Source organism: Penicillium digitatum, chromosome 5 (assembly GCF_016767815.1).
Source record: "Penicillium digitatum chromosome 5, complete sequence".
Lineage (NCBI taxonomy): Eukaryota > Fungi > Ascomycota > Eurotiomycetes > Eurotiales > Aspergillaceae > Penicillium > Penicillium digitatum.
In genome coordinates this window covers 196,009-223,951 of record NC_089388.1, presented here as the reverse complement: position 1 = coordinate 223,951, position 27,943 = coordinate 196,009, and the positions used below count along the sequence as shown (strand labels likewise).

At 49.2% G+C, this 27,943-nt stretch overlaps 10 protein-coding genes across 10 annotated transcripts; 4 read left to right on the top strand and 6 right to left on the bottom strand.

The window, feature by feature from the left end:
* Positions 1 to 142: 142 nt before the first annotated feature.
* Pdw03_1307 (Protein phosphatase type 1 complex subunit Hex2/Reg1, putative) lies at positions 143 to 2,159 on the bottom strand (the record flags this gene model as incomplete). The annotated part of the gene is made up of 4 exons (XM_014679715.2): positions 143 to 1,121; positions 1,182 to 1,844; positions 2,033 to 2,049; positions 2,139 to 2,159. The coding sequence occupies 4 exons, from the start codon at positions 2,157 to 2,159 to the stop codon at positions 143 to 145; spliced, it is 1,680 nt and encodes a 559-aa protein (XP_014535201.2).
* Positions 2,160 to 3,595: 1,436 nt separating this feature from the next.
* Pdw03_1306 (Translation initiation factor SUI1) lies at positions 3,596 to 5,262 on the top strand (the record flags this gene model as incomplete). Its single annotated transcript, XM_014679716.2, has 8 exons — positions 3,596 to 3,621; positions 3,690 to 3,833; positions 4,056 to 4,068; positions 4,198 to 4,201; positions 4,258 to 4,296; positions 4,369 to 4,388; positions 4,648 to 4,735; positions 4,838 to 5,262. 8 exons carry the CDS (start codon positions 3,596 to 3,598, stop codon positions 5,260 to 5,262), a joined length of 759 nt encoding a protein of 252 aa, XP_014535202.2.
* A 162-nt stretch (positions 5,263 to 5,424) lies between these two features.
* Pdw03_1305 (Cgr1) lies at positions 5,425 to 6,856 on the bottom strand (the record flags this gene model as incomplete). The annotated part of the gene is made up of 2 exons (XM_014679717.1): positions 5,425 to 6,154; positions 6,216 to 6,856. The coding sequence occupies 2 exons, from the start codon at positions 6,854 to 6,856 to the stop codon at positions 5,425 to 5,427; spliced, it is 1,371 nt and encodes a 456-aa protein (XP_014535203.1).
* A 425-nt stretch (positions 6,857 to 7,281) lies between these two features.
* Pdw03_1304 (rRNA-processing protein cgrA) lies at positions 7,282 to 7,877 on the bottom strand (the record flags this gene model as incomplete). Its single annotated transcript, XM_014679718.1, has 3 exons — positions 7,282 to 7,422; positions 7,590 to 7,735; positions 7,817 to 7,877. The coding sequence occupies 3 exons, from the start codon at positions 7,875 to 7,877 to the stop codon at positions 7,282 to 7,284; spliced, it is 348 nt and encodes a 115-aa protein (XP_014535204.1).
* Positions 7,878 to 8,341: 464 nt separating this feature from the next.
* Positions 8,342 to 9,364, top strand: Pdw03_1303 (Mitochondrial ornithine carrier protein AmcA/Ort1, putative; the record flags this gene model as incomplete). The annotated part of the gene is made up of 2 exons (XM_014679719.1): positions 8,342 to 8,446; positions 8,501 to 9,364. 2 exons carry the CDS (start codon positions 8,342 to 8,344, stop codon positions 9,362 to 9,364), a joined length of 969 nt encoding a protein of 322 aa, XP_014535205.1.
* Positions 9,365 to 9,830: 466 nt separating this feature from the next.
* Positions 9,831 to 10,446, top strand: Pdw03_1302 (Fungal transcriptional regulatory protein, N-terminal; the record flags this gene model as incomplete). Its single annotated transcript, XM_066099871.1, has 5 exons — positions 9,831 to 9,861; positions 9,925 to 10,012; positions 10,089 to 10,128; positions 10,175 to 10,339; positions 10,396 to 10,446. The coding sequence occupies 5 exons, from the start codon at positions 9,831 to 9,833 to the stop codon at positions 10,444 to 10,446; spliced, it is 375 nt and encodes a 124-aa protein (XP_065957598.1).
* A 1,008-nt stretch (positions 10,447 to 11,454) lies between these two features.
* Pdw03_1301 (Peptidase C12, ubiquitin carboxyl-terminal hydrolase 1) lies at positions 11,455 to 13,404 on the bottom strand (the record flags this gene model as incomplete). The annotated part of the gene is made up of 4 exons (XM_014679721.2): positions 11,455 to 12,105; positions 12,163 to 12,435; positions 12,690 to 13,288; positions 13,350 to 13,404. The coding sequence occupies 4 exons, from the start codon at positions 13,402 to 13,404 to the stop codon at positions 11,455 to 11,457; spliced, it is 1,578 nt and encodes a 525-aa protein (XP_014535207.2).
* A 555-nt stretch (positions 13,405 to 13,959) lies between these two features.
* On the top strand, positions 13,960 to 14,728 carry Pdw03_1300 (APOBEC/CMP deaminase, zinc-binding; the record flags this gene model as incomplete). The annotated part of the gene is made up of 5 exons (XM_014679723.2): positions 13,960 to 14,032; positions 14,145 to 14,278; positions 14,390 to 14,475; positions 14,529 to 14,610; positions 14,690 to 14,728. 5 exons carry the CDS (start codon positions 13,960 to 13,962, stop codon positions 14,726 to 14,728), a joined length of 414 nt encoding a protein of 137 aa, XP_014535209.2.
* A 384-nt stretch (positions 14,729 to 15,112) lies between these two features.
* Pdw03_1299 (Vacuolar protein sorting/targeting protein 10) lies at positions 15,113 to 19,641 on the bottom strand (the record flags this gene model as incomplete). Its single annotated transcript, XM_014679724.1, has 2 exons — positions 15,113 to 15,740; positions 15,800 to 19,641. The coding sequence occupies 2 exons, from the start codon at positions 19,639 to 19,641 to the stop codon at positions 15,113 to 15,115; spliced, it is 4,470 nt and encodes a 1,489-aa protein (XP_014535210.1).
* Positions 19,642 to 20,287: 646 nt separating this feature from the next.
* Positions 20,288 to 22,088, bottom strand: Pdw03_1298 (putative vacuolar protein sorting protein; the record flags this gene model as incomplete). Its single annotated transcript, XM_014679725.1, has 2 exons — positions 20,288 to 21,706; positions 22,041 to 22,088. 2 exons carry the CDS (start codon positions 22,086 to 22,088, stop codon positions 20,288 to 20,290), a joined length of 1,467 nt encoding a protein of 488 aa, XP_014535211.1.
* Positions 22,089 to 27,943: the final 5,855 nt, after the last annotated feature.

Genomic DNA, 27,943 nt, shown 5'->3' with positions numbered 1-27,943 from the left:
AAAAAAAAAAAGACTACGCCGAATCCAATCCAACACCATCATTCCCAAAACGCCACCGTCTGTAACCTGTTTTCTTCTTTTGCCCCATTATTTACGACGGGCTACCCGTCCTCATCAGTCGTAAAGATTGCAGCGATTAAGATCAACGGCGCCAGCCGACATTCCAAATCACATGGGCGATGTCTCGGGCTGTGTTAACAGTGTCCACAACCCGGTCCAAGATACTACTGCTGGGGATCTCGGTCTCGCCTTCCGGCATGATCATGCCCGAAGCAGTCAATCGGATCGGGCGACCTGAGGCTGGATCATCTTCGAGGAACCATGCGCGATCGCGATCGGGGTAATTGCCGGTGAAATCCAGGCTGGGATCTTCACATTCATCCAAAAGGAAGTTGGCCGAGGGCTCCGATGGCCCTGGCGGGCGTAGGGTTTCCACCGAGGGAGTTGGTGATACCATCCGGGTGGGGGGTGTGGACCACCGGTCAAGGATCGTCTGAACGTGGGGCTCGGGAGGATCCCCACGATACTTGAGCGTGGTTGAGGGGAGAGGGGCGATGGTTTTGCCATCACCGCTGAAGCTGTTGCGTGGGGTACTGCGGTTACTTAGGGGGGACCGGCTGGGGGTTTGTCGCATCAAGACTATACCGTCGTCGGAAGATGACTCTTCAAAGGTGGTCGGCCAATCGTCCTCGTGGCCCTTGGCTTCGACCGCGATGAATTGTACGACTTCATTGTTGAAGTGGATATGACGCCGTTCGCTTGGAGATGTCATTCCGGACGATGATGAGGTAGTGAGAGTGCCACCAAGAGAGTAGGTTGAGCTTCCAGTCCAGTGATGCAATTGGTCCAGGTCTGTGTTCGACCTTGGGAATGGGGGTCGAGCCCAGCTGTTCTCGGCTTCTTGAGCTTTGAGAATGGCCCCGGCATGTTGGAGTAACGTGTGTTGAGATAGTGACCGCCGGAGGATAGCCTCGGACGCCGTCTTCTTCTTCAGGATTGGCTTTCGGTCTAGATAAGAGTTTGGTGTCCCCAAGCGACTTGGAGGAGGAGATGGAGAGGTGGCACGTTCGACGGAACTTTTCAATGGGCCGTAGAGCCAGGTGACATCGCAGTCCTTCAGCCTGGTCAAAAGTTAGTGGGGTGAACAAAGGACGAAGGGATCAATAGGATCCATAGCCTACCAATTGAGGCTTTCCGGCGATATCGTCCTCAGGTTGTATTTGGCCTTGGCCCATGTCCTCCAGGAGGCGTTCTCCAACCTGACACCATTACTATAATCATTCCTCCGACTCGTCACGTAACGCCAGGAGGACCAGATATCCTCCTCCTTCCAGTCATGTGAGAGGTAGTCCACATGCCTAGATGGCTCATCCTCAAGTAAGGTGTCATCTGCCGATGGGGCCTGTAATGTCCATGGAGGAGGGTGTAATTCTGTCGATGCATCGCTCACGTCCTCCAGTTTTTTAACACTGTGAATGGATTCCGTGTCGTAGGAAGGTAGGATGAGTTCATTTTCCGGTGCCAGGCTGTTTAGAGTGGGCGTGTAGGCAGGTTCATTGGGGATAGAATTGAAGCATGGAGAAGGGATCACAGAGGGTAGATTTGCGACTGGGGAAGAGTCCCTCGCGTGACGGTCATCTTGCATCGGTGATTTTCTGGTGATGGTGTGATCTTCTAAAAAATATCGTTGCGCGGTGGGACCAGTGGGACACCGTAAAGGATCCGGGAAGGGCGAATGATTTTCGCGAGGAGTCAACAACGTCGTCATTTCCCTTTCCTTTTTTTGGGTTGTAATTGATGAGGGAGTACGGTGGAGGCAATGGCCATTCAAAGATATAGCATATCTAGGTGATTGCTCACGGGGAGGGGAAATAAGATAAGGATGGAGGAGAAGCGGAGATGATAGGATGAGGAAAAGAAAAAGAAAAAGAAAGAGGAAGAGGAAGAGGAAGAGGAAGAGGAAGAGGAAGAGGAAGAGGATGAATGGAGAGTGGAGAGTGGAGAGTGGAGAGTGGAGAGACGAGAGACGTACAGATAGGAAACCAGAATCTGGAGATATGACACCGTTCCCGGCTTTCTGGGGGTTGTAGGAGAAAAGCAAGTTTAGATTTCAGATGGAATTCTATGATGAGATCTACCTTCTCTTGATTATATGTCATTTCTATTAAAACAAAAGATACAATCGATGTACAGAACTCCGAAGAAATTGCCACCATCGAATCTAATACGATCTAGTCCTGGAATTAGCCGTCCTAGTCTCCGGGGTACTAAGTCGAGCTATTATCATCTGAGAAAAGGATGATAATAGACTTAGAATACAGTCTAATCCCTCCTATAGTCCGATAAACCGTCTCCACCAGATATGCATGGTTTTTTTTTTTTTTTTTTAAATGCACGGCACTGTGCGTCTTTGTCTAAGTCGATCCTGTGGAGCATATGTATTCTAAGAGTACAGGATCACCAAGTGTACGGAGTGCCGAGGATCATGATAGACAATGATACAATGATACAAAGTATTTGCTCCTCGTTTCAACATGGCTATCGGAGTATAACGGAGCCATTCGGCCTACAGTCTGTAGCCCCCCGATACATCCGGCCTGAGCACGTTACTTTGACTTTCCAAGAGAATCGGACCCGATCCACATAAGATTTGGAAAACTTCCAATGGAATCTCAGTAACCAGGGGGAGGGGGAGGGAGAAGGGGAGGGTTAAATGCTTTCTAGAATGTTGTGTAGTACTCCGTTGGTACAACACAGAGAAGTAGAGAGGCACTCAAATCAAGGAAAGATTGGCCATGATCGTCCGGAGATACGAGCCGAAAAGCACCAATACCAGAGGGTCGTTGAAAGGGGTAGAAGATAAGCCCAGTGGTGAATCTTTTTTAGCTTCAGCCATTGACATCTTCGACTTTTCCATATTCTTTCCGTTTCCAAATTCCAATTCTCAATTCTCAATCCCCATCCAAGTCCTCGTACACACGGACAGCTTGAGAATATGCAACATTGAAATATTACACAAAGAAAAGGGAAAAAAAAAGAGAAGTGAAAGGTGTCGTACACAGAAGTGCTTTTTGTCTGTGTGCTTGCACCAACAGCATCTGGGCAACCACTCACCGAGGACTGTCATGATTGGCGGGCCACAACCCTCGACGTTGACACTTGGGAAGCGCAAATATTGAGATCGCAAGCCAGTGATATGACCGCCTATTACTGCAAGCTACCATAAAGGATTCGCAGTCAGGCCCTCTAAACCTGAAGATGGGAAATCAGAAATACTCTCTAGATCGCCTATTCATAGATCATTGCAAGTCCCTCCTGTTCTAGCCCATCGTTAACACCTTCCCCCCCCCCCCCCCCCCCGGCGGAGGCTTGATCGGTAGCGCTAGTGCGATGTTATACCCCGGTCTCTTCCCCACGGACCTCCTGACGTTTGTCATCTTCGACGCCGATGATTGGCCCCAGACCGTATCTGTCAAACAAGTCTTTTCTGCACTGCTTTGACGTATGTTGCCAACATTCATATCTACAGGGGCAAACAATTCTCGATTTCCCTGACTAGCTTCGCATCTAAGGCTCCTGATCATGCAGCCAGTTGATGGAGACCGGTTTTGACACCTGCCTGTATGAGCGATCCGAGACCAGAAAGAGATTGCAAGGTTGAAAGATGATGCAATTGACTATCTGATCAGTCACTTCCGGATCTATCGTCACCCGGGGCACCAATGGGCGGACCTGGCTCCCTATCATGATGGTGACCACAGCTGCATGTTGAACAGGCTCTTACCGAGGGATTTTTCCGCATCCGACTTTCCAGTTTCAGTCAACCAAGGGGGGTAAGATGTGGAATGTGCCCCTCCATCTGGGGGAGATTGGACCCATCACACTGCTGTCCAAGAAGGGATTTGCAAAGATCTGCAATGTCGTGCTGATGAGTGACGTTTATCTAATCCGAGCTTGGGAGGATAAAATTCTAGGTGAGCAGGTCATATGGTCCGAATAATGAGCAATTTAGCACCACCCCATACCATTTGTGGCTCAGTCTGCTACGTTAGTAGCAGGGCATATTCGGTACGGAGGACTCCTTAGAGGGTAGACATTTAGTGACCGTCATTGCACGTGATATTCCCAGTTCGGCTTAGCTGGCAGAACTGCCCCTCCGCCCCCGCTGTTGATTCTGGCAGAGAAGAACAAGTCTAGACCGGTAGCTACCATTTACCAAGGTACTATTATCATACACGATGGCTGAGGTCGAAACAGCCCCGGTTGTGCAGGCAAGACATGTTGTCTACTGTGGAGGTGAGGACCCCCGTGGCACAAACCACAACCCTAATCCAGTTGAGGAACATAGCGCTGATAGAATTTCGATAGTTTGCACGTTGCCCCCCGAGGTATGACTTTCAAGTCTCTCTCCCCCCCCCCCCCCCCAAATCCCCAGTTCTCAGTCCCCCGGAAATGAAGGCCCAGCCCTTTCCTTTTCTCCGCTTAATGCCCCCGCTTCTTAGCTCTTATCATCCGGGCTCCGGCTTTGTCGTGCGTGGCATGCCTCTGAGCCACTGAAAAGCGCCCCAGAGCCTGCACAAATTGCGATTTGAGTTACACTTGCATTGAAGATCCCTAAAGTTGCTGACATTCGGGATTATTTTCTAGTACTGCGAGTTTGGAGGTACCGCGAAGAAATGTGAAGAATGGCTTAAGGATAATGAGTCGGATCTGTGGGACACACTATACTCTGAGGGTACGAAGCTTCCATGCTACTTGGCTGGTTAGCCATTACCTGCATCTAGCGATCCCACAAGCTCGGAAATGGGAAAAACTGACAATCTAACACTTCTGCCAGATGCCCTGAACGCCAATCTCTCCGCCCTCTCTGTCTCAGCGCAAGAACGCGCCGCTAAGGATGCCGCTAAGAAGGAGGCTAAAGCTGCTGCTAACGAGGCACGCGACAGCGAGCGCAAGGCCGCCTCCAAGATTCAGATCAAGCGCGTTGAGCGGAACAAGCGCAAGTACGTGACGGTTGTGATCGGGCTGGAGGTCTTCGGATTGGAGAACAAGAAGATTGCAAAGGACCTGGGCAAGAAATTTGCTACGGGGTCGTCGGTGACCCGTTCGCCTGCAGGCATCGAGGAGATCACCGTCCAGGGTGATGTTAGCGATGACCTGCGCGAATGGCTCCTCGAGATTCACGGCAAGAAGATCCCCGCGTCTAATATCGAATTGATTGAAGACAAGAAGAAGAAAAAGAGCGAGGGCCCGATGGTATAATGGCTAACACGAATCCTTTGCGGACTGGGTATCATGACAAAAACTCTTAAAATAAAAGTACAAATTCAAGACAATTCATGCACAAGCCAGAGACCCGAGGAAGCACATGCTAGGTCGGATCGGTCTAGGTCAAGGATCCAGGAACACACAAAAGAAAATATTTCATAATTCATCCAGCACACTCAAAGCATTGTGTTCCGCAGGTGATACATCATGCCCTGACCGAGTTGTAGAAGTCGGACCAGCCTTGTCCAGGTTCTCACGGCGACCTGCAAGGTTAGATGGATACCGAACAGGCCCTGCATCAGACCCTAAAACTTCCCCCCCGAGACTGAGAACTTTATCCCACACTTCAGACTGAGGTGGTACAGAGGGCAAAGAGTGGTTCGACGTTGCCAAACGTGAGGTCCCAGCGTGGGAAGACCAGTACTCTCGCCAGTTCTGAAGGACTAGAGCGAGTACAAGCACTAAAAGCGCACTTGTGACAATACCCCAGAAGATGCGTAGTCGCCGACTGGTCCGGGTTTGCCATTCTGTTTCCCGCTGTTCCCAGCTATCGATCTCGTGTCGTACAGTCTCAAGTCGCTTGCCTAGTTCTTCGACACGCTGTCGGCCTGCTTTCATGCGTTGCTCTAAGGCATCGGCCTTTTGGATCTGAGGCTCGAAGCCTTTCAAGTCACTGAGTTGTCTGCGAATATCCTGATCTAACCCGGCCGTTTCGCGTTCGAAGTCGTTGAGAAGTGTTGACGCCGAGTCAGAGAGTTCCTGGAACGACGAGATAGTCGAGTTGAGCGCAGTGGTTTTCTCAAGCAGATTGTAATAGGTGTAATCCAGCCGACGGGTGACGTCTGTCGCCAACGTCCCAATCGAAGTCAATGCAGACCGTAGATACCTTGAAACGGCCGTTAGTCAATCTGCTGTACGCAAAGAAGCCACCAAAAAAACCCCCATACTCCTCGCCTAGCTTCCTCCGCTTCTTTATCTTTTCTAGGTCATCCATAGACAGAATCTCGTGTCGGCGGATAGGCGCCAATTGCTCATGCTGCCCAGGCGTATCAAGCAGATTTCCATTCCGACCATCTGATAGACCAGTCGTCGACTCAGACCCCCAGCGACTCCGGGTCGTCTCCTTTGTTACCGGCCTCAACAATCCATCATCGCCCTCGCGGTCTTTATCCTTCCCCCCCGACCACGTAGGGAGCAATCCTCTCGCGCTCGCCGAGGAAGCCAGATGGCTCATGGGATTAGGGAAGCGCAGTTCTCGTGACTTGCTATATTTGCGGCGATGGGACCTCGTGCCATCGAAGAGAGATGGCTCTTGCGACTGGGGGGATGGGGATGGGCGAGTTCGATGCTCTCCTTTTGGGGAGATTTGACGGTCATCGGAGCCATGGCGGTGCGAGCGACGGGACTTTCTTCGGTCTGTTCGGCGGCTTTCTTGGCTACCAAATCTAGAAAGATCCTCAGATTTGGATTGGGGGTCGCTAGCTTGCTGGTTTTGGTTCGGGCTCCGGGTGGAGGTTTGGGTGGGTTGGGATGTGGTGGAGGTTGATCGGGATGTTGAGAATGGTGCAAATTTATGTGGAGGTTCCATGGTGGTACATTCTGAGAAGAAAGTTTGGGAAGGCTTGGAAGCTTGGTGTTGGTGTTTGAGTGTGGAGTTGGCTCGAGGGGAGGGGGGATCGATGACGCCAAGCCTGAAGACCGATCAGCGACTCTGCAACTGACATAGTCCCCCCTACTACCTATAGATCGTACTGGTTAATATGATTACGCTAAAGAGTAAATTGTGATTATAGAAAACATTTGTCTTGCTTGCTAGTGGTGACCAATGACATAACCTCAGAAAAAAACGCCTGTAATCGAACAGCCCACGCCGGAATGAGTGTCCAGTCTTTCCCGCTAGGGACAAGGAAGAAGGAAGAAGCCTCAACAAGCCGATGTATATGCACACAATGCAGTCCTGGAGGAGATGGATAGATGGTATTGCCGGAGATATAGAGAAGACCGTGAACAGCATCAAGAGCTAAGCAGCTTGTTGCGCTTCTCTCTGCGCTTGAGACGGTCGAGTCTCTTGTGGTGCATCTTCTCGGCCATCTTCTCATAACGCAGCTTTTCTTCCTTGGCTTCCCGGCGGTCCTTGATGCGCTGGATACGGGCCTGGAGGGGTTCATTGGTCAGTGATGCCATCTCAGGAAGTCGTGTGTTGTCGGTGAAAATATCATAACTATGGAGACAGGCTGACAAGAGATGGATACCAGACAAAGACACGAAAGGATAAGAAAAGCGAGACAAATCAACAGAGAGACGATATTAGATCGACATACCTTCCGTTCAGCCTCGGCCTCTTCCTTCATCTCACGTTCAAGTTCCTTGACAGCGTCGCTGTGCTTCTTGAGCTCTTGACGCTTAGCGTATGAGGTCAAACCTGCAGTAGGGCGGAAAGCCTTCTTGGTGCCATGCCAGTTTTTACCTGAAGGTCCGATAGGGTTAGCCGGGGAGATGAGGAACATTACGGAAGTGGGGACAGGGTAATCATTTTTTTCTCACTTACCATTTTTCCGCATGCCGGTGGTCGGAGGCGCGACTGGTGTCGTAGCTGTTGAAGTAGACATGGTAGGATATGTGGCTTGAAAAAAAAAAGCGCGATTTCAAATGGAAGATTCAAGAAAGTGGATTGAAGGGAAGTAAACGTGAAGCAAAAGAGACGGAGACCGAGTTTTTTCATTGATTATCTCGATCTGATAAAATGTCTTGGCGTCCGCTAAAGAGCGAAAATGCCTTCGGCCCAAATTTCCTGACTCCACCTTCTTCCCATTTCCCACTTGACTTCCTCCGACAGGCTGTTTTACATCGTTAGGTGCCCATATTCTTACTAGTTTGGGGCCTGGCCTCGTTTCCTTTCTCCTCATTAGCTTCTGCACTGTGGCTCGGCACCTTGTAGGCCCATCAAATCCCTCGTTACACCGCCCCTCCCCCACCAGCTTACTTCCCTCACTACTTATACCTCCGGTTCCCCGTCTTACCATGATCCCTCGATAACACTATCTTCCCTTGTCATTTTTCCCGATCTTACTTGATGGCGGCGACAGAGCATGCGATCCCCATCAGTGAGCCCATGGAGCTGCCGTCGCTCCCGCCCAATCAGGGCCTTGAGGCGATAAAGGACATCGCATTTGGATCGGTAAGGAAGTCCTTGGCATATGCGTGTGGGAGTCCTGGACTAACACTCTCCAAGTCGGCGGGAATGGCAGGCAAACTCATTGAATACCCCTTTGACACTGTCAAGGTCCGACTACAGTCACAACCCGAACACCTCCCTCTCCGATATACAGGACCACTGGATTGTTTCCGCCAGTCTTTCCGAGCTGATGGCTTCCGGGGACTATACAGAGGGATCAGTGCACCCATGGCCGGAGCTGCGGTGGAGACCAGCTGTCTCTTTTTCAGTTATCGTCTCATCCAGGATGCCCTGCGCGCAACGGTCTACCCAGGCGTTGAGCACCTACCGTTTTTGGCTCTCATTGCTAGTGGAGCTCTATCTGGCTCAGCGACCTCGCTGGTACTCACGCCTATTGAACTGGTGAAATGCAGGATGCAGGTCCCCGCGGAGTCAGCAGGCCTCAAACCCGCTGGCCCAATGGCTATCATCGCAAGCACTTTCCGGCATGAAGGGCTGGCAGGATTCTGGCGGGGCCAGGTGGGAACCTTGATCCGGGAAACTGGCGGAAGTGCAGCGTGGTTCGGTGGATACGAGGGCGTATCATCACTATTCCGCCAGTCCAACAAGTTGAATTCGCAGTTGACCTCCGACTCGCTCCCCATTTACCAACAAATGATCGCAGGAGCAACGGCTGGAATCAGCTACAACTTCTTGTTCTACCCAGCTGATACAATCAAGTCTCGCATGCAGACTGTAGATGTCTCACGTCTGCCGGCCCATGCTCAAAAACAGACCTTCTGGGGCGAGACCAGGGCTCTATGGAGGCAGCAAGGGCTTAAGGGCATGTATCGCGGGTGTGGGATTACTTGCGCACGCTCGGCACCCAGCTCAGCTTTCATTTTCACAGTTTATGAAGGATTACGGCAATATTTTGGTTGAAATAAAGAGAGAAGCCACTACTACTCCCCTGCAGACAGAAATCTGTCATCATTTTATCGGTCCAACCGAGGTTGGACGATGACCATCTTGGCCCCCATTTTCCTTTTGAATTTCTCATTCCTTGACTCTTTGGATTTTTGCATCGTGCGCTATACCCTGGATACATCCAAACACGATTCTTGATTCTTCTACACTTTCTCTCGTTTTTCTTTCGATTTGTGACGCATCGAATCGGGCCAGAAGAGGGGTTTGCTGGCTTTATGTACGCAAGGCCAAGCCTCTCCAGTCCAGCCGTGGCACTCACCGGTGGATCCTTTGTGCTCTAATTGTTGATTTCTTTTGTATAGAATGGAATTTTATGATTTGCAAACAAAGTTTCATCCCAATGTCTAACACTTCTCCAGGTGCCATTATCAAACAAGTCTAAAGATGCCAAAAGCCAGCCTGAAGCGAAAATGACTGGAAGATGAGGTGCTCTGGTGGAGGCTGGAGTTTACGTAAGACCATGACCTCCAAGGTTGGACACCACACCCCCTGACCTTATCTCCACGTGCCAACAGCCTGTGAACATGTCCGATGTCAAGCACAATTTGACATCCTCTTCGTCTGGTCTCCAATTGAAGAAAAGCAGCTGCTTGCGCTACCAAGGTGCGGTGCGGTGCGGTGCGATAAAGTATATCCCTGCAGTATGTGTGAAAACTGAAGTGCAGTGCACCTTTCCAAGCCCCCAAAAAAGAGCACGGCGGACATTGAACAGACCACCGGTCAGTGAGTCACTCGCTTGCTTAAATCTTCTTGAAGAAGGGGTAGAGCAAGTCCGTTCAACGCGCCACAACCCCGGACACCGACCATACACCGGATCTGAATGATCATCCGGATCGGCAAATGACAGCCAAAAAGACAGAACTACCAGTTTTCAAAGAAGAGAAGAGTCGGTATGTCTGTGATGAGGCTTCTGTTGCACTGGGACAAAAGGTGGGATAGTGGGGTGCTACTGGGATTGTACAGGTCTCAACTAATTTGCAATGCAGATCCCTGAACCCCGTGATATTATTGAAAGCTCTTCGGATGAAGAATTATAGTCCCCTGATGTTAAAAATAGTCCCATTACCCTGCCAAAGGGCAGTATTCTTGGAAATCATGGCTCTATCTATGACAGATCTACATATTATTTTCAGGAGACCAAGGGATCGATACTCAGATTGATCTGAAACGTTCAACGCACAGTTTCCGAGTAATGTTGACGATGATGAAATTGCCTTGCTTATGATAGATCAACCACTACCCAAAACCGGTTTCACCAATACTACCATCTGCATCATGAACTCCCAGATCTTGACCGAAATTCTCTGGCTGCGTCAGGCCGGATAGTTGGATATGTCCACGCACGACCGTAAGAATCTTGTCACACCTTTAGGGACGAGCCTACATGGACAGAATATCGATCAATTCAACCCGAATATTCCAATCCATTGGGTGATCGCAACTATCGTACGACTGCAACTCTCCAAGGCTTGGTTGGCGACTCGTTTCCAGTCTGAAAAATCGAATGTGAACCTCTTCCGCTACGACGACCGTGTCTTCGAGACCGCTTTCAAGCTTGTGCAGTTCTCCTATCTCTTGCAAACCAATGAAGGAACCTCATAGTGGAGCTGGCTATGTAAATTCCATACAAGAAATGGTATGTGATCGCTTTCAAACTTTCCGAGCTATGTTTGCGTCGATTTAGTCCTGAACCTGACCATGCTTGGGATGTCGTGATCAAAAAGTACGGGTTACGGTAGCAGGATATGCTGTGTCCTGATGACATGCTTTAGAAGCCCTTGGATCGGCTCATGACACGCACGGCCTCGTCGCGAGCGAGTTAACAAGGGCAGGATGGCCAGACATCATTCAATGGAGAGGCCGATGTGTCTGTCTTTCGGGTTGGGGTAACACCAATTCTGATTCACTGTTCTCTGGTCTGAACTGGCTTTCGCAGCCCCTTGTTTTAGCCCATTGCTCCTTCTACCTAGCCAACCCCCATATCAACACATTAATTCCACAGTGACTAGCACTCTACAATTCAAATAACCTTCACCCTTCAACCCCTATCGTGTCTCGAACTGGCTATCCTCCTTCAACCATTCCCCAAAGTTCTTCGAGCCAGGATTCAGCTTTTTCAAAGCCGGAATATCCGCACCATATCCCTCATCATGAAACCATTTGAACATGATACCCAGCTCTTTGACAGCAACCATCATCAGCCAAACCGGAATCCTGAAAGTGGTCGGCACATTCTTGCCAGTCGATTTCTTGAAAATCGTCGACATTTCATCAAACGTTAACTCATCGCCAGCAAGCGAGGAAGCATGATTCTTCGATGCCTCGGGATTTAAGAATGCCGCGGCAGCAAAGAACCCAATGTCGCTTGTGGCAATAAGCTGTAGAGGCTTCCCCTTCAGAGTCATCTGCCATGCAGTCATAAATACCTTCCCGACGTAGTCCGGTGTGAAATTCTCAAAAAAGGCAACGGGGCGGAGAATCGTCCATTCCATATCGGTCCCTTTTGCTTTCTCCTTGAGATGCCTCTCAATCTCGTGTTTGAAAATGAAATGAGGGACTTGGGTTGGGTTTTGGTCTGATCTCTCGCCGCCGCGGTCGACGGAGCTGTATACGAAATACTTGACACCTTGTTTAATGGACTCGTCTACCAGAGCGAATCCTTGGCGTCTTTCGTTGTCATGTCTGGGATTAGCGGTCTGTTTTATTGGTCAATCGAGGTCTGTATTTGGGATGCTGCCTTTTTGGGGACTTACTTGAACACTAAACACGCCCCAAACTGGGGTTGAGGTTTGACGCTTTACATTCTCGAAGATGGCAGCTGGGTTGTCAAGATTGCCTTGGATCAATGTGATATTAGGAGACTTCTGGGCAAGGTTCTTCGCTGAAGTAGATTTGATGTCACGTGTCACGGCGAGGAGATTAAAAGGGGCATTTTTGGCCAGAAGGTTGCTAATTACGGAGCCTCCTTGTCTGCCTGTGGCTCCGGTGACGAGAATTGTGGTCATTGCAGGATAGTCTTGAGGGTACTATAGACGAGAAAGGGGTCCATCCGATCAGTGCAAGGTAGCAAGTCCTTTCAAATAGTCCGTTCCAAGGGAATCGTATGTAAGTTGATTTCTATAATTTTGTAAGATCTCGAGTGCCTCTGCGTCCCAACCCCGGATTCGAGATGGATGACGTCATACAGTCGACGCCCAGGAAGTCACGTGGTATTATTCACGGCAATGATGCTCATTCCGCGATGAACTTCCGTATCAGCAGCATTTAAAAACTCCCTTACCGTCATATCCAACCCTTCTTCTCCCAACAAGTCCCCTTCCAATTCACCTCGCAATAATGGACCATTCATGCCTCCATTCAACTCCCAAACCTTTCCATCTTTCTTAACAAAAGCAATAAAATGAAACCCACATTCCTCCTGCGGCAAAGGCACGATTGAGCACCCTTCCGATGCCGCATCCATATGCGCCTCTTCCAAAAACCTCGAATCGTACAAAAGTCGCGCTCTCTCCACCGGCCCCAATCCAACCGCGCTCTTCACAATCTTCTCCAATTCCGATCCCGCCAGGACATATCTTCCATTCTCCAAATTGACCACCACATGTAGCAATGCCATGAGCCCACACGCATGTCCGATCGTCTGCTTCATCCACAACACAGGCTCGTCCGCCCCGCTGCCGAGATACTCGGGTATGCTGTGTTCGACGCGAGACCGCGCGGCGAGGTAGATGGGTCTATCGCAGAGGAGGATGAGGGCGTTTACGGGTCGTGGGATCCAGGAGAGCATTTCTGGGGTGGTGGAGAGAATATCATGGAAGGTGAGACTCGGGGATACTCCAAGGTTCTTACATAGATGTTTGTGGACCTTTGGGTTGTTCTCTGTTGCACTTGGTGAGAATGGTGGTTCTTAGTCTGGGGTCTATCTGGATGATGCACTTACCTAGTGGTATAAAGGTCTTTTGGCCGTTGATAACCTGCACGCCTAGGTTAAACATGTTTGGAGAACTGTTTTCTCTATTATTTACAGGCCACGGGTTGAAGCATCGTATGTTGTTTTGGTTATGAGGGGGGGGGGGGGGGGGGAAACCCGTGCTTAGTCATGACCCTCTCTCGAGCTGCCTATTTGGGCATCCAAACGTCCATTGATTCTCGATTTTTGTGAAATCTCTCGGTGGAATATGGGTGGACCCGGAGATGGTCTATATCTAGTAGGCTAGATCAAGGGGTATTTAATATAGTTCGAGATCAGAAGAGGAAGTTGTTCCCTCAACTTGTTGGTGTCGCACATACAACGGACCTTTGTTAGGGTTAGCTGTTCTAATATCAGAACAGCAGGGATGAACTTACCAAAATTGAGAGTTCTTGAATATCTCCCAAATCGAAGATCGTATCTACCAATTACCCCCTAATTCATATCTTATAATCAAACACCCCATATCTCGTCTCATTTCACGCATAAATTCAGCCTATAGCCTATCGCCTATCAGCGGATAAAAAACTTCCCCTCACCTCCCCTCATCTTCCTACATCTCTCTATCTCACATCCTAGAATGGCTACCCTCACAGCTCAGGAGCTGACCGCTCTCTCCGCCAAGGCAATTGACGCTAAGGCGACTGCTTACTGTATGACCCATCTCCCCCATTTTCTTTCAACCACAAACACCAGATATCCCAGTTTCAACTACAAAAGAGCAACATCGGACTAACACTCCCCTCCCCCCCCTCCCCCCACCAGGCCCATATTCTAAATTCCGCGTTGGAGCATGCATCCTCACGACCTCAGGCGAGCTCATCTCCGGCGCTAACGTCGAAAATGCCGCCTATCCAGTCGGAACCTGCGCTGAACGCGTCGCTATTGGCACTGCCGTTGTATGTTCTATCTTTTCTTTCCCTGGTCGACTTTTGATTGGTTTCTGTACATAAGAACCACCTAACATCTTTGTTCTTGTTTGTCTGAACCAACTTGGCTAACCTCCAAAGGTTGCCGGACACAAAAATTTCAAGGCTCTAGCTGTTGCGACGGATATCAAGCCTGCTGCATCACCTTGTGGGATGTGTAGACAATTGTGGGTTATCTTCTTTCTTTGTTTCTTTTTGTAGTTGACTAATTGAGATACAGTATTCGCGAGTTCACCTCGCCTTCCTTCCCGGTGTACATGTACGACGGCGAGGGAAAGTACAAAGTTATGACTATGGAGGAGGTTTGTTTCTTTTCTTTTCTTTTCTTTTTTGGACGATCTCTCCTTTTATATCTCATCGATTCTGTACTGATCAACGCAGTTGCTGCCTGATTCTTTCGGACCTGAACATCTAAAATAGGGACGGAGAGATAGGTGCTATATCAGAGAAAGAAAGGTGGGTGGGAGTCTTGGAAATGCATTGGAGTCTGATATCCCGGGGAAGTGAATACATGTTCGAGAAAAAAACAACAGATTTTAAAAGCTGGACCTTGCCTTGTTCAGTGAGTGATGTACAGCCCTAGAGCCTCTACATATAACCACAACGTACACAAACAGAAATCAAAACCAGCAATAGGAAAGAAGAAAAAAGCAAAACGCAAAAAAACCCCATGGCACGCTCATAGTATTGCAATGTCAAACCCCAAAAAGATCATCTCCAACTGCAAATCACAAAAAACCAGCTATATTAAAATTCCATGCTAAAAGAAAATATAGCCCTGATCCCCAAGCCCAAGCCCCAAGCCTAAGCCAGCTCCTCCTCCTCATCAAACTCATCAGCCCCAAGCAACTCATCCTCATCATCAACAACGGATGAATAATCCCCCCTCCTCGCCGCAAAAGAGCCACGCGTAGCGTAAGGTCTCTGCGCGCCCCGTCTCCCAAACAACCCAGACGAACTCCGCGCCAAACTCTTAACAAGTAAAGGTAGAGACTGCGCAACCGCAACAACGCCTGCAATAATCGTCACAGGCACCGCGACCAGTACCGAGTCCCTGGATAGCCAACTTTGTGACACTCCGCCGCCATCGCCCAGCCGGATCTGTCCGAATTTCCCGTCCCAGTGCGTGTACACGTACCAGCCGACGGCGAGGGCGACGGCGATGGGTGTCATGATCGCGAAGAACAGAGCTGTTCCGCTGATGCCGTGCTTCTTTTTGTATTCTTTCTCTTTGTTTGGGCATGGTTTTGAAATGTCTTGGTCTAGCAGCAGGCCGCCTTGACAGGTTGTTTGCGGGATTCGGCGGTAGCCGGTGGGTTCCCAGTACTCGACCTTTTCGGGATCTTGGCTACATTGTGCGATGTGGTCTTGGGGTTGGAGACCTGGGACTAGACCGCAGCTGCCATCGGTTTGGATTTCATAGTTGTAGTCACTAGTTTGTGTTAGTTGGTAATTCGGATTATGATTGATATGGTTGCGGTGTGAGCTTACCATTCGAAATCAGCTCGGGTGCAAGTGCAGTTCCGGCCGATGCTGTGGATGTGTGGCTCACGCCAGGCATTCCAACACTCAGCGGTGGGTTTCTTGCGGTGGTACTCCTCGACATGGCCAAAAAGACAATTCTCTTCCTGGAAGGGATGACTAGGGGACCAGTTATAATAGTCGTTCCCATCGTCTTTACAGTCGCGGCTCCAGATCCCGCTGAAGTCAAGTGTGATGGTGACGCGCTTGCCGCCGTCCGTGCCCCAGAGCAGGAAGTTCTTGGATGTGTCTGATGGAACGGTAGAAATATCATCGATGACCATTTCCACTTCCGTGAACTGGAACTCGTGCCAACTCATGCCCTCGTCGAGTGTGTAGTGTACGAATTTAGTTGCTTTCCGGTCGCTGACGAGCACAATCACCGAGCCTGCGGCGCCAAATTCCCACATGTACTGTCCCTTCTTGACTTGCGTCCAGGTGATGCCGCCGTCCCTAGTGAGGTATGTGTCGGCTTCGGCTGCGCTGGTGAGATGCTCACCGACGTTGCCGAGTGCAAGCATCAGGCCGATGGCGGAGCCCGAATAGAGGGTGTCGCGGTAATCGCGGCGTTCGGTGTACCCATGGAAATGGAGAGCGCATTCCTCAGTGCCCCTCCTCTCCGTAACAGAGCAGCCGAACTTCTTGCCATCGACATCTTGACTCGGGGGAGCCAGAAGCATCCACTGACCACCGTCGTTGTGGGTAATCATAGTCCGTAGCTTCTTGGCTGCGCCCTTGTTTAGGACCTCTTCTCGATTCGAAACCACGTTGGCAATAGCCACGCCTTCGAGGCCTTGCAATTCATCGTAGTCCGTGTAGCCGCGGTCGTTTACGTTGAGTCCCTCGAGACTCTGGACAAAGTAGGTGCCGTTGCTGTTACTCTTTACCAGCGAGCCGAAGCTGCGTTCATTTCCCCCGTTCACCATCACTAGGAGGAACAATGCGTGTGGGGAGCTGGGTAGGACGGTATACTGAGGAACCTTGATGTTGAAAGGGAAGTGCGCATCAGCATAAGTGCGGCCGTCGACGCTAACGCTGGCATTCAGGTATTCCTTCTGGTCTCCTTCATACCAGGCAACGACGACAAACCCATTCTTAGTAGCGGAACGGGCGATGTTCTCAAACTTGACGTCCATGGTAGAGAAGTGATCATCACTGGTAACCAGCTGCCGCTTGTTGTTCTTTTCCTCGTCTTTATACTGCTCACAAATCACCAGTTGTTCACTGTTGTTGCGGCCCTCGTGATATCCGAAGTTACAACCGCCACCGGCAACTCCAATAAGCATTGGGTCCCAACTAGCACCTCGCTTGTCGGTGACGTACGCCTGCGAGCGACAGCTCTTCCCCTCGCAGTCCTTATGACCAATCCAGATAAGGGAGTCCTGGAACTTCTCGTGGAAAGCGAGCGCGCGGATGTCCTCCTTGGTCGGCACACTGGGAGCGTCAAAGAAGTGGAAAGAATCACCGTGATTGATAGTGTAGTAAACCCTCTTGCTGTCAGTGAGGAAGAAAGCCGCATCGCTGAAGTAAGGGTGCTGAACCATTTCCTTAAACCTCTCATCTGGGTGGATTTGCTTCCAACTTCGACCATGGTCGCGCGAGAGATGCAGCTCGTACTTGTCCGTGAGCATCATGATAGTCTCATCAACGCCGTTGTTGCTGGCCTGTCGTTCAAGATAGAAGTAGTTTGTATTCTTAGCAGAAATGATTTGTGGCTTTTCTGCACGAGGTTTGCCATCGGTGATGGGAGGAGGCCCCGTAATATTCGAGCAGGAGCGCTCAATCTGGCGCTCGAGGTCTTCGCCGCCTTCACGGATGCATGCATTGCCGGGGATGAGTCGCCACCCAGAGGGACCTGTGTACTTGTCGCTAGCCTCCTTGCACTTGCCAGCTGGGGGTATCAGCGGGACAGCCGGTAGACACTCCTTCCGGTCCTCGCTGCGAACAAAGTTGTAATCGCATTCAAAGTCTTCGGCGGAACATTTGCAAGGTTTAAACTCAGGGCCGCTGATGGCAAACTCCTTCTTGATGAAGCAATCCGCGTTTGCCTTGCGGCGCTGGAAGAACTGTTTCTGACCCATCAGACAATCCGGCTCGCCCTTTTCATTTAAACGGGCAGTCCACTGTTCAAGGTCGTCAGGGCCGCATTGGCGTTCGTGTAGGCCATCGAAGTCAATAAAGAACATGAGGACTTTGGTCTCATCGCTAGAAATACCAACGAGCAGGAACTTGAGGCTGGTCGAATCCGGCGTCGAGATTAGGTACAGAGGCCTGATCGTCTGCTTCAGATCAATCGACTCCCACTCCTTCCCGTGGTCGATAGAGAATTGAACATTGTCCGTCTGGCTACTATCCAAAACAGCCATGATTACACCTCCCTGGTCGCCAAACTCGTACCGGTGCGGGCCTTTCAGCGCCCGCCGCCACGTAAGACCAGCGTTATCCGAAACATAGAGATCGCCCTTGGAGTAGTCCTCGAGGTGACCCCCAGTGTTACCAACGCCCATGACCAAGCCAGGAGCCGGGCTTGAAAACATCCGGTGATCTGGCATGGGCATCTCACGTAGCTCAGCGTAGGAAGTCATCGAATGAAGGTGTAACTCGTCTTTATCGGCCTTGAGAGGTTGGAAGGTCCTCCCATCGTCAAAACTGATACTACTGACAAGCTTCTTTTTGCTCGAATCAGACTTCTCAGCTTCCTCCCAGTTCTTGACCGTGTTGACGATCGTGATACCATGGATGCCGGTAACTTTCTCAAAATCAACCAAGCCATTCAGGTCCTCATTCGTATGTTCGATGTTTTGTGTAAAGTATGTGCCATTGGAGTTGGATGAGAACAGAGTTCCCATCCGGTTATCATGCCATGTAGTTTGCACGTCGATCTGGATACTGTAGTTGGTGCTTTCTAAGATTGTATAGGCATCTTCTTCGATGCGGTGCTTGCCAAACTCCGCACGGTGCCACACATTCGAGTCATCGCTGACGTACAAAGCCTGCTCCTGCGTACCGCGCGATTGAAGGCGCGCCACGATATACTTGGAGACAGAGCGGATCTGAAGACTGATACCGCTCAGCGGTTTTCCATGATCCAATTTCGCTTCGGTGCCCTCCACATCATCTTTGAAAAATTTGTCGGAATATATCAGCCGCTCTGTACGGGTATTCTCAAACGGCCCCTTTAACCCAGGAACCACACAGAGGATGCGGTCTCTTGTCGACTTCGGCATGTCCATGTCCAACGCGAACTGTGGTCGACTCGCGGCCCACATACATTGAAGCGTCATCTCGCGCAATGGCTGAACATTTTCGAAGTCGTCGATGGTGTAATACGCCTGGGGCATGCAGCCAAGGATGGTGCAGTCCAGACCCATGAAGATGACTTTCTTCGGATCCCAGCCATTGAACTCCAATGGGAACGAGCGCATTGACGCGAACGGCATTGCGTCCACCTGAAAAGGTTTCCACGACTTGGCCTGGTCAGTCGTAATCCAGTGCTTGCCATTCTCGCCGAGGATGTACGCGCGGTTGACGTCGAACGGATGTCTCCATATCAAATCGACGGTACCTTCTATGGTTCCATCCTTACCCTTGACGGTCTCCCATTTCTCGCCGCCATCGAAGGAGACATGCGCGGTGAGGGAGTTCTTGTCACGGTAGAGGATGGTGTTGGTGCCGCGGAAGTAGAACAAATCTGAAGGCGGAGCGATGAGTTCATGGGTTACGATGTTCGGCTCGTTTCCCTTTGCCGCTGCTGGATGTGACATCCATACCAGCAGCAGGCTCAGTGTGAGCAGCAGCCACCGTGGGATCATGGCCGGTGCTGTGTAGGCATCTGATGGGGTGTGCGGGCGGGAGCTTGAGCGGACCGGACCGGAAATCACGGGGTCAATCGATTGATGGAGGGAACGTGAAATCGCCGGGAATTAAAAAAATGATGGTTAGAGGCCAGCAAAGAATGAACAGGCAGATAGAAATGTCGTTAGTTAAGATAGTGATGCTGATGACGGAGCGGCGTGGCCTCTCTCTGCCTTCGGATGAAGCTCCCTGTCACGTGAATAACTATCGGGCCTATCGACTGCGCCATGGTTTGTACACGAGTCTACTGGCGGTCAACCACGGATGAATACACTCAGTTGGGACTAGTTTGTTGGTCTTGAAACACATCAGTGAAAGTGGAAAACGCAGTCTGATGAAGTGACAGGCAGCAGCTGGTTATATATGTACAGAACACTGCTAAATAGATACATGAAAATGTTAAGGACCCCGTGTAGAAAAAGAAAACGAGACATTGCTCAGAAATCAAGGATTGGATATCCTAAGAAGATGTTCAGAATAGTGTAGAACAAAACTGAGTTCGCTCCAAACGAACAAGAAATAATACCTCAGGGTTGGCAGGAAGACGAGAAATATTTAAATTAAAACGAAGGGAAGTCGATCGAAGTCGATCAGAACATTTAATCAAACTCGGCATCGGAGCTTGCGCCACATCTTCCTCACCATACCTTGGTCGTCCAAGTCGGAGTCCCAAATTGACTGGCTACGATCCGCGGGTGGAAGTTCAGCCAATCGCAAGGGATCTTCTTTTCCTTTGGAAGAAGCAGAAGGAGTGGGGGAGTTGGTGCGGAGGTCAGGTCGAGTGAGTGTCATTTTGAGAGTCATCTCACGGTTTCCCGGAAGCCGTTGTGGGACTCCCTTGGCCCCAGGCATCCAGGATTGGGGTCGTTGCAAAAGAGTTGACGATTCTGTAAAGGGTCGGAACGCGTCCCGGTGTGTGAGCACGGACGAAGGAATCGGTTCACTTTCTACCGATCCCCCCGGGCTCCCCACCATGGTACCATCGTCATCCTCAAAGAATGTGCCAAAGTCCGAGTTCACCAGGGTAAATTTTGGGGAGGCGGGTTGCGGTGTAATTGGCTCTGGGCCGAAACTCTCCTTATTGTTATGGTCCAGCGACGGAAACCCGAATTCGATGGCTTCGTCGAACTTTTGTGGCGATGCCAGGTACACGCGCAATTTCAAACGAGCATCGGGGTCTTGGTAGTATTGCGCACAGGGGTCGATGCTCGAGGCGAGTGATTTGGGAGCATGTTGAAATCGGTGATTGGATGATGGGCGTGATTCGGGGGTTCGATTGGGGAGAGGTGTGGGAGGCTGAGACTGGCTAACGCGCGGCAGTCCCCACGCTGAAGCGGGTGTGATCTCTAATGTTTTGCGAAGGTGGTTGGAAAAAGATAAGGAGCGGCGGAAAGAAGAGCGGGGTTGCTTTTTCGTGGCAGCATCTGACACATGAGCGTGGTACTCATCGAGAGACAAGTCGAGATCGCCATCCTCGTCGATCCACCGAAAACTGTCATGGAAGGTTTGATCCATGTTTGGGTCTTCTTCGTCTGATTCGGAGTCTGGATAGAAGATGGTCGAGGGCTGAACAAAAGCTACAGTTGTCTGAGAGGGGGGAGCAACAAAGGGAGAGCGAGAGTTCCCAAAATCTCGGCCGGAATCTCGACAGTAAGCTTCGTCGGCCGCGTCGTAGATAAGACTTTGTCGATATGTGTTCCTCAGACGTCTACGTTCCTCGGGAGAGAAAAGCTTTTGTTGGATCTTAGCGGGGAGAGTGTGGAAGCATTGAGAGTCCGCCTGGGCGGCCAGGTAGGCCAATTGAAGAGAGCCGGGTTTGCGTAATTTCGTGGAAGGAGAAGAACGTTTCTCGAGCCCTCGCTTCCTAGATCCGTTCCGTAACCCGAGCGAGTGATAGTCCGACCCAAGACGAGGGGCTTGATAGACCCGATTATCGGTCTGGTAGCTTGACGTCGAGCAAGAAGGGGAACTGTGATCGCTCTGAGCTAGCCGAATACGCAACCGCTCGACATTCGAGAAGAACTGTTGGAGTTAGCTCACATTGAATGGCAGTGAAAATGCAATACCGGGGGAATGAAGTGGAGCACACAATATCACATGCGCTAACATTGACCAATGTAGTGGGACAACGAGTAGCGCCACGGACGATAGCGCGGGTTTTTCTCCACCGAGGGGCTCAGGGGTAAATCACAGTCAATCAAGGGCAGACAAAGAAAAATAAAAAAAATGGAGCAAACGAGCAAATCAGTCTTTGATTGGGTCAAGATGATCTTCTGTGGAGGAAGCTATTGGGGAGGGAAATGAGAAGTCCGAGCGTGTGACGGTGAGGAGTGGAGGAAAATGAGTGAGCCCTTACTTTTCTTCGGACTGCTGGAGGTAGTGACTCGAATTCCTCGGTCGACATTGTATATGAATGTAAAAGAGATGGAAAGATTCGATAAGATAGAGTGGAATAGGATTAATAGTAGCGATAATAAGAATCCAAGGACAAGTATATATGCAATGGTTCAATCGGACATCCAACTTCGCAAGTCGAAAGAAGGAGATCGACTCGGATTATATACCAATTGATTGAAAACTCTTTTAAACTCTTTGATCTATGACAAGATGTACATTAGCGCCCCTGCGATAGTGATCTATTTCCAGATCTTACTTTCTATTTAGCTTCTATACCTACAATACGGAGTACCCCTCTATATGATCCATCACGAACCCCTCTGTTGCCTGCGAGCTTGTCTAATTCAAACGAACTACTCCGTACTGATCGTCCAAACCATGTCAACATCATCCCCATCTTCATCCACCGTTGCCAAGTTAAGTCATCTACGCGCCGCGCTTTGACGTGGCCCCAGTAAGGGGATCAACCTCAGCTCCACTTCGATCGCTGATTTCGGTCTGAAACATATCCTTTACGGAGTAGATCGGGAGTGAAATTTGATAAATTTCAGAACTGGAACGAAGCCTTTGTGCTCTTCCCTGTTCCCTGTTGATTCTAAATACTGGGTACCATCGGATCGCGGAGTCAGTGGGATATAGACGATACGAGAATGACATGGGTAAAAGCTGATGTATCAAATTTTTGAATTGTCCAATTATATCAACCCTAACTGGGGGATCCACTTGAACAAAGGGCAATACTCCGTAGTTGGCACCCGATATCAACTACTCCATTTTCTACGGAGTACGAAGTACGGAGTACTGGAACTAAACGAGATTAAAGTAACATAAACCAAATCAACCAGATCAACTCAAGAAGAAACCCAAACTATCCAAACTGTGACACTTAACTGGATAGCTCATATGTTGTACTGTTGTAAACTAGCATGATCTATAGCAAACTCAGCTTAATGAAATTGTCTTCGTCGAAACTGTAATCCGGAGATTACTAGGAGCCAATGACTTGCCTGGGCTGGATTGAGGTGGCTTTGAAAATACAATCATACATCGTGTAGTATGTATGGAGTACATCTCATCGGCGATTGTTCCGATAGCGCTTGCATAAAAACGATCTGCTCCACACTCCTTTTGTGCCCTAATATTGATTCGAATTTAATTAACAACAGGTAAAAGGCATCTATGTCGATGACAAGATCTCTAGAATGGACAGTGGGAATACTTCGGCTCAAGGTTCCTAGCAATGACTTCAAAAAAGTCCCCGATCATTCCTCTAGAACAATCCAAATTCCCAATCCCCTTGCATTGGGCTAATGCAGAAAACTTTAATTGCATGAAATAAAACGAGGCCCTTCATTTGGACTCGTGGCACGTCGAGGCGTGCAAACTCGGGCTTTTAGGTATGATCTATCATCTGCAAGTGCCATTTTTTTCTACATGTGGAAGAAATTACCTGGGATGTTCACCGCTGACACTGTAGGAAGTACAATCTCCAGTGAGCTTCAAGGAGGATACAAGGGATTTGATGCAAGTCCCCGTGATGCAGTCCACAGTAGCCATACTATCTACTTCTGTCCCGGTCAGAAGGATTATGCCAATCGCAGTATGACGTACGGCGTAGGCAATAATATACCGATTCAGCTAGATTGAAACAGATAAGATCACGGAAGACTCGTGTGATCTCTCGTTCCGGTTATGATGCCAATCTAGCAAAGAACAGTCGAGAGATCGTCATCGCATAACGTGAGACAACACTATTCCCTATCAAATAAGGGCTTCTAATGAGTACATGAAGTATGGACAAGAAAACTGCGCAAAATGAAGTGTCACATCGAAATTCTTTGGTACGGAAGTGCATATAGACGTGTAATTATCTGCATGTACAGTCGATGTTATATAACCACATCCACATCTAGTTACTTGGTATGTTCAACCTCACCCACCCTTCCCATCTTCCGCCCCCCCGTCATCTTGTTCTTCCCAGCCTGAACACTCGTAATTGTCAGCTTCCTCCCAATGACCCTGCCTAGCATACCTCCTTCAAGTGGAATAACATCTTCCCCAACTGACGTCCTCAAGTTTGAATCCTTTTCGAAACTAAGTAACCTTTCAACTGCATCTCGGTCCCCAGTCGGCTTTGGATGACGCTGCGCATAGGATCGCGCAAACTGGTACAGTGACGAAGTAGAGGATGCACATTGCAATTTGAAACGCAGAGCACTATTCCACAGACTGAAGGGCGGGCTATGAATGAGATTGGGAGGGATGAAAAGAGCTTAGAGGTGGACGAGGGTTTATAGACCTGCTCCGGTTCGCATTTGTAGTGTTGACCTTGATCTCAACATCGACAAATGCACATGTTTCAACTGCCGAAGATGATGAATGTGCAGGTCATGCCTCTTGAAAAACGAATTTAGTTTGGACAAAGTACTACGGTCATCAGCAATGACCTTTCCACAGTGGCATGTCGACGAGGACAAAGTGGACGAAGTGGACGAAGAAAACGAGGAACAGTCCAAACTATCGATTTCAGAACCATGGAAGGCGTCACCGGTAGAGTTTCGGTCCGTCTTTGGTTGTTCAGCCACAAACCTTGGAAGAGGTGGATCTTTAAATGGGAGAATCGTTGGAGTAGTTTCAACAGTTAAATTGTTTACAGTGTGTTCCTAGTCTTGGTCTTGGTAGGATTTTAAAGACGTAACTTGACTCCACAAGAGCGAAGTTCTAGCCCTTTTATCCAGTACAGGGATTATTGAGACATATAAGATCTTAGACACCTAAAAATAAGACGCAGAGTTATCTGCTACTATACATTCTATATTTAACCCAACATAGAATCTCTCTTCTATAAGCGTGCAAAATTGAACATGGATTCTACCGAAGAAAAGATAGGTTTGACATTGGTGAGAAGGCCACAAAAAGCATGGTCAAAAACGGACGGAAAAGAAGGAAAAAGAAGAGGAAACATAGAGAAAATGCAGATAGAGAGAGCTGAGCTCGATGGAAATACCGAAAATAAGAGGTTTTGGTTTGATCAGGGTCGAAGGCTTGTTAGAAACCAGGACACCGGACGGCCCATCAATGATGAGCGAGCCTAGTTCTCAGATGGTTCTCAAATTCCACCACCTGCTTGTGGATAAACCAAGCGAAGGCTGTGAGGTAATGGCACAAGCAGACACGCAGGACCAGCGATATATGAAATTGCTTCTCTCGGTGCAGAGCAACAAGTAAGAACATGCCTAAAATGAAAGCTAGTTCATTGGGATCTGAGTTAAAAGGCTGAATTCTCATGGTATTTTCTCTCTGTCAGATCAAACATTGTAAAGCTGAGAGACAGATACTAGAGATCTACTGTGTAGCAATAGAGAGCCCTGGAAAATCTGTAGTTGCGTGAAGAAGAGAGGAACCTATCTACTGATGCTAGACGAGAAAAAAGGGAGTAAAGAGGGAAGTCAATTAATTTCCAACAACAACCACTCTAGCAGTATGGTTCATAAGAGAAAAATGCTTTCCTGATTACCTGCTTCATGCCCCTGCTCATTGCATGTCTAAATCTCTTGGTATCCCTTGAGGGATACTCCTAGAAAGAACACGACTTGAGCTTAACGTGGTGTATTCCAGGTGCAATTGAATACCACTGCTGGCGGCGGTGCAACCTTAGTATGAAGGCTCGACAAAACTGAGCCTATATGTTCAAGTCTCTGCACATAGTTGGAGAGAATGAAACCGACAATGGAGAGAGAATCCATGGCTTTTAGAGAGAACGGTCCGCTATGACCAACACGATGGAGATGAACCAGCCACGAGAGGATGTCACTGGGAGAAGCCCGAGTAGACCATCCAAGATGCGCCATTTCGAACAGCATGTTGTAAATCAAGGAAGTGGATCTCGGTGCTTTGAGAGCAGGCTGCTTCCATCCCTCTCAATCCGCTCTTGCATCTGATGTCTCGGAGTCATTTTCAACAAGGCCTGTTCTGTGCCTCCAAGCATAAGAGTTGGGGTCCTCACTTGCTGGTCATTGTAAAGTAGTCAATAATTCTCATTCCTGCAAGCATTCTGGCTTAGCCGAGGCCATGAAGACTGTTCTTCGCCGTTTTGGTATTTCCCTGAAAGTGAAATCTCGATGAGCGGTAATTGATGCCTCCTTTTGCTCCCAACATCGCTAGCAGTTCCCATCCTGGGAGTCTCCCGGATGAAATTAAACTTAACACGGCGAGTCATCCATTTCGAATGGCTGGTCTAGTAAAATGAGATCCTCGATTTCATTGCATTGTTTGCGGCTTCAAATTGCCCCTATATATTAGGCCCTAACATCCGTTAGGAACCACATCTTGGCAGTGTCGAGTTCACGTGATTTGAGATTTCATACACCCACCGAGGAGGCTGCAAGATAGCCGGTGTCCTGGTCGCTAGGGCAGATGGAGCATTCATTTCGGCCCGGTCCACGAGAAGCTATCAAATACCCCATGCCGCGAGAGCCCGCTCATGAGAAAGTAGTTGGCATACACCAAGCTAAGAACGAAGATTTTCATGCCTAGAGACGGCAAATTTACCTCAACGACCGTCCAGTCCCGATCGAGGCTGGTTTCATTGAGCCATGATCGACGTTACGCGAAGGTGAGGCATGGCCGGTTTAAGGATATATTTACTGCGTCACTGGTCAGCGGGTTTATAATAATTTAGGGATAGAGGGGGGAGACCAACCGTAGTGAGGCGTCATGTGTATGAATAGATATAGATGCAGGTAGGAAGTGACGAACTGGTATTCAGGAACAGTGCTCCTTCCAGGAAGACCAACAATTCTCATGGATGTGCTGATGAGCATCAAGAGATAAAGCATCATATCTTAGGTATTCTTCGAGATTTCTTCAAAAGTGCCCGCATTGAACCCTTTGGAATATCGCCTAACTGAAGACGATTTATGAAGCTCTCCGCGAAACAAGCATGGATACGGGCAAAGTGGCCAACTTGAAGATCCCGAAATTTCGACCGATTTCATTGCTTGAGCTTTGTTGCATGCATATACATATCGGCGTTGAGCACGCGAGGTTGAATGGAGGAGGTTTCGATGACGACTCAACCAAACATAGAATTTGTCCACGTCGCTGGGTGATATGGCCAGCCTTGGACAAGGCCGTCTTTTGGAGTCTTGATTGATCACCAAGATGATGTAGCGGCATGGTGGGCATGGTAGGATCATGGTCATCAATGACGAAATGCCCAAGATGGCTTTTTATTCACACTAGACCGAGGTGGATGTTGGGAATCACGGAATCAATGCTGCCTGCCATAAAGATTTCCAGCCAAGAGACTCTGAATCCCTTCATGAATCTATATAGGAAATGTCATACCTTTAACCAGATGCGACGTCGTGGAAAGATCCAGCCCTAACTGAGGAAGGACCCAACAACTGCTTTGAGCCGTGGAACGAGACTCGCTTTTTCCCCCTGCGATGAAAAAGAGTTAGCAACCAAAGAACATGGAACAAATAAAGACGTTACATGCTTCGAAGATGCCCAGAGATGGCCTTGGCCCTTCTCTGCGCTCTTGGTGTCTTTCTGACAGCTCAAGACTAGACGTACTTAAGCAAAGCTTGGAGATGACCGTTGACCACAAAGATGTTCAACTTCGTCGAACTCGTTCGGCTGTCCGGACCATTCTCACGAAAGGACTCGTGAAACCAACGAGCTTTGGTTCAGCAAGTACCACTTTATCATGATACCACTAACTAGCAAAACCCTTTTGAGTTGCGGGCTAGTTGATATCAGAATGCCATGTCAACACCCGGCTTTTGCGTTACAGGGTGGGACAGCTCAATTTGATTCGGCCCTGCTAGGCTGTTGCAGATAAAAAATAACCATGCA